Source organism: Elephantulus edwardii, unplaced genomic scaffold (assembly GCF_000299155.1).
Source record: "Elephantulus edwardii isolate Elephantulus edwardi_28Jun2011 unplaced genomic scaffold, EleEdw1.0 scaffold00224, whole genome shotgun sequence".
NCBI classification, from domain to species: domain Eukaryota; kingdom Metazoa; phylum Chordata; class Mammalia; order Macroscelidea; family Macroscelididae; genus Elephantulus; species Elephantulus edwardii.
Window position 1 is genome coordinate 305,532 of NW_006399974.1, and position 9,487 is coordinate 315,018.

At 42.0% G+C, this 9,487-nt stretch overlaps 1 protein-coding gene across 1 annotated transcript in view; it reads left to right on the top strand.

Annotated features, from left to right (window-relative positions):
- LOC102848082 (interferon-induced guanylate-binding protein 1-like) overlaps positions 1-8,246 on the top strand; it is a 54,759-nt gene extending 46,513 nt beyond the window's left edge. The window contains exon 12 of the mRNA XM_006898231.1: positions 8,053-8,246. Within this exon, the coding sequence (XP_006898293.1) occupies positions 8,053-8,246 (194 nt within the window). The remainder of the gene's footprint in view (positions 1-8,052) is intronic.
- Positions 8,247-9,487: the final 1,241 nt, after the last annotated feature.

Below are 9,487 nucleotides of genomic sequence, written 5' to 3' on the forward strand. Positions count from 1 at the left end.
TAGAATCTTGCTTGCATGTGAAATCAATGATATTGTTCTATAGTTTCCACATTCTGTTGGGGCACACTTCTTTGGGATGGGAACAAATATCGATCTCTTCCAGTCAGTTGGCCAAGTGGTTGTTCTCCAGATTTCTTGGCACAACTGGATGAGCACGTCCAGGGCAGCATTTGTTAGCTGAAATATGTCATAGGGATATTTAATCCATTTTTGTTGTTGTTGTGTGCCATTGAGTCATTTGCAACTCATAGTGACCCTATGTACAACAACCCTAAACCCTGCTCTATCCTGTGCTAATCACATGGCCTCTGACACACCCATCCCGATTACCCCAGTCACTGAATCAATCCACCTCATAGAGGATCTTCCCCTCCCGCGCTGTCCCTCCACTCTGCCAAGCATGATGTCCCTCTCCAAGCACCTGTCTCTCCTTAAAACATGTCCAAAATATGTCAGAATCCATTGAGTTCCCTCTTATTCCAAAAGTCCTTTATAAAGCTGGGTTTAGACCACACCGTAGTACCAGGAAAATCATTCTAATGTTAGATAGATCTTGGCTGCAGGCAGAGTATCCCAGGAGCATGTTTATTTGTGTTTTATGACTATGTAGAGATATTTTACTGTGTGTATCATGACAAATTTTGGCTAACACTTAGAAGAATGTGAATCCCAGAACACTTAATTGTGCTTGTGTGAAACTTATCAAGATGAAGAGTTGGTTGCAGTTGTTGTGTACCTTAGACACAGAACCAACCCATAGCTGACCCTCCAGTGAGTTTATTGCATGCAGTTAGTTGCATGGGAGGATTTTACTATCCTTCTCCCATGGAGCAGCTGGAGACCTCAAACCATGTGTCTTCAAGATTACAGTATAGCTTCTTGCCATTAAATGAACAGAGCTCCCTAAGGGACTACTGGATGGTTTAAAGTAAAAAACGGTGTGCATCAGTGTTTTATCTTTTCTTCATACCTATCCACACACATATGCTAAGCAAATTATTTAAAAAGCTGAACTCTATAACGTGGGAGAAAGATGAGCAATCTCTTCCCAGGAAATTAACTGCCTTTGAAAACCAATTGGAGGGTCAGTTCTGATTGTTATCAGGATTGCAGGAAGACTCATCAATAATCTACAAAATGAAGATGACATAATCTTGCTTGATGAGGGTAAGAATGACTTGAAGAGCTTGCTACAGGAGGAAAAGGACTGCAGCCTTCCACATGTATTACATCTCAATATCAATAAAACTAAAATCTTTACCACTGGCTCAGTAGGCAGCATTATAATACATAGGAAAATGTTGACGTTATCAATGATTTCACCTTACTTAGATCCACAATCAATAACCTTGGTACTAACAATTAAGAATTCAAAGATTTGTTGCTTTGGGAAAATCTACAGTCAAAGATCTCTCCAAAGTGCTAATGAGTAAGTATATCAGTTTAAAGGCTATGATGCACATGACCCAAGCTTTGATTTATTTTTTTCAATTACATGCTATGCATCTGAAAGTTGGACAATGACTTTGAGAAATCAATACCTTTGAGATGTAGTGTTAGAGGAAAATCCTGAATATCCCATGGACCACCAATGGGACTGTCATGGAGAAAGTGCAACCAAGATGCTCCTTAGAGATAAGGATGGCAAAACCTCATCTTATATACTTTGGGCAGCTTGTTAAGAGGCCAATAGTTGGGGAAAGACATCATTCTTGCAAAGAAGGAGGGTCAATGAAAGAGAACAACAGAACAAACATGTCTGTATTGGGGAAAGGGTAGCCAGAGTGTCCCTTAGATGCAAGTTTGGTGATGCTTCATCTCAGATCCTTTGAGTATATTGTCAGGAAAGGCTATTCTTTGGAAAAGGATATCATGCTTGGAGGGTCAGTGAAAGAGTGGAAGACCTTCAATGAGACGGATTGATACAATGACTGCAGCAATGGGCTAATCCAGTGATTAATAGTTGATAAAGATGGCACAAGGGAGGACAAAGTTCAGATCTGTAGGGTCAGTGTGAGTTGTACTCAACTCAATGATACCTAACAACCTAGCCATCTGGCGAAAGGCAACAACAAAGGCCAGAAAAGCTACACTGAGTAAATCACTGCTGTTTGTTGTGATTGTTGTTTGCTCTTGCGTCAACTATGACTCATAACAACCAAATAAATAGACCAAATCCTTTCCCTGTCCTGACCCAACCTACCATCTCCAACACACCTGACCTAATTGCCATAGTCATTGTGTTTATTCATCTTGTCAAGGGTTTTCCTGTCTTGCACTGACCATCTACCCTTCTAAGCATGATGTCCTTCTCTGAGGATTGGCTCCTCCTGATAGCATGTCCAAAGCATGCGAGATAAAGTTTCCCTATCTTTGCTTCTACTGAGCAACCTGGTTTCACTTAGCACAGGACAAACCTGTTTGTTCTCTTAGCAGTCCATGGTATGTTCAATACTCATCTCCAGCTCCACCACTCAAAGGCATAAATTCTTCTTCTGTCCTGATTCATTGTCCAGCTCTCAGGTGCATAGCAAACAATTGAGAAACCTTATTGCCTGGATGAGGCACACCTTGGTCTGTAGACTAACATTGCTGCTCTTTAGCACTCTGAGGAGATCCTTGGCAACAAATTTTTCCAATTCAACTCATCTTTTGACCTCTTAACTACTGTACCAAGGGGACTGTGGATCAGATTAAGATGAAATTGTTAACAACTTCAATCTCAGACAACAGCTAGGCCTTTTAGATCTTATGCTGCTACCTTGATGTGAGAATCCCTGCCACCTACACCATCATATCTATATGTTTGCTGGCCCTTATCATTTGCTCTTAAGGGTATCATTTGTAAGTTTTTGTACTGGGAAAGTGTTTTTCCATGTTGTTACTCTTAATAACTTAGATACATAATGTGTATTTCTTTTTAATCTCCTGTTCTTGGAGAAGGCCATAATGCTTGGGAGAGTGAAGGGTCACTGCAAGAGAAGAGGACCTGCATGAGATTAATTTACAGTTACTCTGGCAATGATGTCAGGTATTTCAGAGATGGCATCTGTTAATTATATCTATCTCTACAAAAATATAAGATTTAAGACACTTACTCTGTCAAGTTCTCCTCAGTGGCCTCAGGACCAACACACTCAATTAATATCTATTAAATGCAAGAAAAACTTCCCTGACACTGACATCCTTAAGCATCTCTATTGTTGCTAACTTGTTTATGATGTTCTATTAAATATAAATATCTCACAAAACACCAACATCAGACACAGTCATTTTGTAAAAAGTGAAACAAACAAGATCAGTTATCATTTTCCATAAAACAAATAAAAATAAATTCTGAATCCACTATTCTGAAGTGGGAGGCTGATTCATGGTGGCCACCCTTTGGGTTCCATAAGCTACAAGTATTTTAATGGAGAAAATAACCTCATCTTTCTCTCTTGGAATTGCTGGTAAATCCAAACCATCAACCTCTTGGTTAGTGGACCAAGACACACTCACAGACGGGGACACAGACACTGAATCTATTGGTTACTTCTGTAAGAGGGGAGAGTACTTCATTTGATTTTTTTTTCTGGTAAAACGCTTATCTGTCAGATATTGTCCTAAAGCTGATCATCCAAATTAAGACAGATTAGGAAGAAGGACTGGCCCACCCACTTCCTAAATAACAGGACTTCAGAAACCCTATATACAAAAGAGAAAAACACTTAAGTGGATGAACAGATATGGCACCTGAGGCTGAGCCTTCATAGTGGGAAACACAATTAAGGAGGAACAGTTATAAGCAGACACTAATGATTGGAACATGGAATATAAGAAGCATGAATGTAGCAAAATTGGACATTGTTAAGAAAGAAATGGAAAATGTAAGTATTGATATACTAGGTATTGGCAAAATGAGATGGATCAGCCTGGGATATTTTGAATCAGACAATCTAATTATCCACTATGGAGAAGCACATCATGCTCGGAAGGATAGAGGGACAGTGCGGGAAAGGAAGACCTTAGATGAAATGGATTGATACAGTAACTGGAGTAATGGGGGTTGATGTGTCAGAATTAGTCCGAATGGCTCAAGACAGGGAAGTTCAGAGCTACTGTACATAGGGTTCCTATAGGTAACGGCAAATAATGACAACTATGCTGGAGATGAAAAGGTGAGGAAAACCAGGGTCACATTTATAGTTAAAAAGGTGATTTCTAGATCCAACTTGATATATAATGTTGTGAGTGGCAGGATAATATCCATTTACATATAAGAAGCCTAGTTAATACCACTATCATTCAAATATATGCACGAACAGCAAAAGCCAAAGAGGCAGAAATAGATGGTTTGAAGTTGGAAATTAATCAAAATGCAACCAAAAAAACATTAATAATAATGAGTCACTGGAACGCAAAGATTGGGAGCGGGAAGGAAGGATCAATAGTCAGAAAGCATGAATTTGGTGACAGAAATGAGGCTGGAAATAGAATGACAGAATTTTATACAATCAATGATTCATTCATTGCAAATACATTTTACAAGAAACAAACAGCAATTATACACATGGATTTCATGGAATAGTACACACAGAAATCAGATCAATGACATCTATGGTAAGAATTGCTGGAGAATCATTTGTTTCTACATTAGCTGTGAAAACTAGGCCAGGTGCTAATTGTGGAACACACCATCAACTACTCATGCAAGTTCCAACTAAAGCTAAAGAAAATAAAATCACAGCCACAGGAACCAAAATTTTACATTGAGTGTATCTTACCTGAATCTAAAAATCACCTCAGGAACAGGTTTCAGGCCTTGAACACTAATTAATGAAGACCAGATGAGCTTTGGAAGCATATCAAGAATATCATTCATGAAGAAAGCAATATATCATTGCAAAGACAGAGGAGGAAGAAAAGACCAAAATGGATGTCAGTAGAAACTCTGAATACTGCCTAGAGTAGAAGCCAAATCAAAGGGAAGAAATCAGGAAAGCAAAGAGTTAAGTGGAAGGCTTCAAAAGGCAGCTTGGGAAGACAAAGCAAAGTATTAATAACGAAACGTGCAAAGAGCTGGAGTCAGAAAATCAAAAGTGATGAACTCAGTCAGCATTTCGTAAGTTGAAAGAATTGAAGAACACATTCAAGCCTTGAGTTGTAATATTTAAGGATGCTATATTCAGAATAATGAATGCTCCAGGAAGCATTAAAGATGGAAGGAGTACACAGAGTCACTGTACCAAAAGAAATTGGATGACACAGAAAAATTTCATGAAACAACATATGATCAAGAGACAATGGTGATGAAAGAGGAAGTTCAAACTGCTTTGAATGAATTGGCAAAAAACAAGATCCCAGGAGTTGATGGAATACCAACTGACATATTTCAACAGACAGATGCTACCCCGGAAGTATTCACCAAGTTGTACCATGAAATCTGGAGGAAGACTTCTGGCCAAATGACTGGAAGAGATCCATATTTTTTCCCATTCCAAAAAAAGGGTAACACAACAGATTGTGACAATTATTGAACAATTATTATCACTGGTATCCCAAGCAAGCAAAATCCTACTGGAAATAATCCAGAAATGCCTGGGACAGCACATTCACAGAGAACTACCAGAAATGCATACTGGGTTTAGAGAGGCTGTGATACCAGAGAAATTATTGCTAACATCATCTGGATCTTGACTGAAACCAGAGGAATGTCTATCTGTGTGCCATTGACTATGCAAAGACATTTGACTATGGATCACAACAAATTGTGGCTTATCTTCAGAAGAATTGGGAATCCCAGAACATCTGACTGTGCTCATGCATAACCTATACTTAGACCAAGAAGCAATCATCAGAACAGAGCAAGGAAACACTGCATGGTTCAAAATTAGGAAAGGAATGTGTCAGGATGCATCCTGTCTTTATAAGTTTTCAGTATATATGTAGAACAGGTCATTTGGGAGTCTGGACTTTATATAAGGAGGAATGGGTATCAGTGTGGGAGAATGTTGGGGAAGAAGGAAGGGCCCTGGCCAGGACAGATTGCTTAAGCTCTGGATAAATGCAAGCCTCCCAACAGCCTCTAATACGGGGTAGAGAAAATTCCCCTATGTTTGGCTGTACTTGCTTGAGAAAGTTCGCCACCTGGGAAGGCAGCTGAAACATCTGTTGAGCTGGGAGTGGTCTGCACGAGGCTGAGGTTCTCCTAACCAATCTGCATGTCCCATGTCTGTAAGCCTACCCTATCCTGTCTTCCTGTTTACTTGCTGGTATATAAGTGCACTGTAGCCTCCAATAAAATTGATCTGGATTGGCTCTCTGATCCTCTCTTGAGTGGTGTATCTCCATCGTGCTTACCCCCATCAGGGTGTTGCTGTTAAGTTGTTGGTGAATAGACAGCGACACATTAGGAATAGAGGAAGACTCATCACCAACCTGCATTATGCAGATGACCCGACCTTGCTCACCGAAACTGAGGAGGGCCTGAAGCATTTGCTGCAAGAAGATCAAGGACTGCAGTCTTCAATATGGATTAAAGCTCAACATCGAGAAAACAAAGATTCTCACCACAGGACAAGTTGGAAACACCATGATAGATGGAGAAAAGACTGAAGTTGTTAACCATTTTAGCTTGCTCAGATCCACAATCAACACATTGCACCAGCAGTCAAGAAATCAAAGAATAATTGCTCTGGGGAAAGCTGCTGTCAGCTACCTCTCCAAAGAGTAATGATGTCAGTCTGGAGACTAACATGCACCTGATTCAGACTGTGGTCTTCACAATTACTTGCTATGCATCAGAGAGTTGCTCAGTGACTAGAGCTTACAGAAGAATTGATGCCTTTGAGTTGTGGCGCTGGAGAAAAGTGTTGAACATGCTGTGGACTGCCAAGAGAATAAACAGGTTTATCCTAAAGGGAGTGAAACTAGGGTTCTCCTTGCAGATAAGGATTTTGAAGCTCCATCTCACATACTTTGGGCATGTGGCCAGAAGGGCCCTGTCCTTGGACAGGGTCATCATGCTTGGAGGGGTGGAGGGACAACCCAAGAAAAAAAGACCCTGGATGAGACGGATTGACACAGTAACTCAGCTTATGGGGCTGGGTTTGTTGAAGACAGTGAGATTGGCTTAGGATGGGGCAAAGTTCAGAGCATTTTTTGCATTAGGCTGCTATGAGTCACAGGGGACTTGATGACACATTGCAACAACAAGATAACCTAACCAAGCACCCCTCAAAGCAATTCTGACTGATAGTGATCCCAGGTGTGTCACAGTAGAACTAGACTCTAAAGGCTTGGTAGTGGTTCAGATCTTTTGGTAATAGAGCATAGGTCTTTCTTCCAAAGAATGTCTGAGGGGTGGGGGGATTTCAACTGCCAACTCTTAGGTTAGTAGTCTAGTTCTTAACTGTGCTACCTTAGCACACAAACCTTAGCACACTCTGTTTGTACTTTCTGGAAGGAAGTTACTGTGCAAACTACAAAAATATCAACCTAGTCTCTTTCCTAAAATAATATACCCATACTTGATCAATGGTAATTTTTGTCTTACACTTCTCCTGTTTCTTTCTATATTAGATGTGTTATGATACCCAATCTTAGACTTACTCCAACTTCTTGATACCATGCAGTTCAGAGCGAACTATTCCTTCTTTTAAACCTCTTCAAACCACATTAACACAAACCCACACAAATCTTAGGAGAATTCATTTTTAACAACCTGTTACTGAGATAATCCATGGTTCTTCGTGGTGTGTGTCCTCCTTCATTATAAAAATTCTCTGACTACAGATTGCCCCTTGGAGGCAAGGATTGTGAAGAGCTGTCTCACACATATGCATGTTGCCAGGAGGGGCCAGTCCTTGGAGAAGGACATCATGCTTGAAAGGATAAAGGGTCAGCACAGACGAAGACGACTCTGGATTGACTGTGGCAATGGGGTCAGGTGTATCACTGACGGTCAGGATAGGAAAAGGTTCAGAGGTTCGTTCTGAGTCGACTAGATGACCCATAACAACTCAAGTATCTACTAGCTTTCCAAACGTTTTAAACTGTTTGTTCCTCTAGGTCTGGTTCAACCCAGTCAGAGGCACGCATCCAATCCAAGTCCTCGGTCTAAACCTCATACCCAATCCCCAATCAGATTCATGTCCCGCCCCATCGCACTGCACTCGGTCTTTACCCGCCTTCAGCGTGTCCCTCCCTCAATTTTCTCCCGGCTCTCGGCTACCTCTAGTCGCTGCCGCCAATCGGCGCTGTGAGTTCAGGCCGCACAGCCAATCCTGAGCCTCATCGAGCCCCACCTCCGTTGCCTCCCCTCACTGCCACCGCACTCCTCCCGCCTCTCCACCCTCTGGAGTGAAAGCTAAACAGTCCGTACAGCCGAAAGGAGACTGATCCGCGTCCCAGCGACTGCAGCGAGTCTGTCTGCTAGTGAGGTGAGAGAGACGCGAGGTGTGGCGTTCCCGTGCGAACTCACCTTTTCTGTCCGGACGGGAGGCGAGCCAACGCAGAAGGGGGTCCTCTTGCAAGGCAGAGGGGGATCGCGAGACCCTCGCATCTGGTGGGCCTGGGAAGAAGAACTGGGACTGAAGTTCCACCAGGACTCTGATGCCCCTTGCAAGCGGTGGGATGCAACCTGGAGCCTGGGTCTGGGGCACCGCGCCGGTAGGGGGTGGCTGCAGAGAATTAGCATTTCTGAAATTAATACTTTCCTCTTGAAAAGGACCCGGCTGTGCAATTTCTACATTTAGAAAGCTGTTTGAGAGGGTTGACATGAACTCCATTTCATCCATAGCCTGGGTTCTTAATAACAAAAGCTAGTAATGTGCTATATAAAAGAGTCTGCCTGAAATCCAAAACGTTAACATAGAAAAAGCAGGCCGCTCAGTTTCTGTGGATTCAGAACAGCTCTTGGAGTTCCAGATCCCAGCTAGTACTAGTGGAGCCTCAAAACACAGACCCCAGCCCCCGTCCCACCCACAGTCCCTCCCTCACCCTCACCCACCTTCACAGGTGAACTCGAGGCTGTTACTTGGGTTATTTCAGGTCACTTGCTCTCTCTCACACGCCGCCTAATTCCAGATCAACCATTAGCATTTTACTATTTGTTAAGTTAAAAACTTATTCTTGCTCATTTTCAACTAATCAGCGGTACTTCATCTGGGGAAAACTTAAACCTGAATTTTATTTCCGTGAAACAACTCTGCAGCAATTACAGGATAATGTCTCCAAAGGTTGTCCCTTTTTTTTTTTACCTATCTTGTTTTTCAAGTAACTTGACATTGAGACATGTGCTTTCCCAATCAATAACCTTTTCACCTCCTGTTGTTGTTATGTGCCGTCGAGTCGTTTCCGACTCATAGCGACCCTATGCATAAAAGCCCTAAACCCTGCTCTATCCTGCGCCAACCGTACTGCCTCTGACACACCCATCTCGATTACCCCAGTCACCGAATCAATCCATCTCATAGAGGGTCTTCCCCTCCTGCGCCGTCCCTCC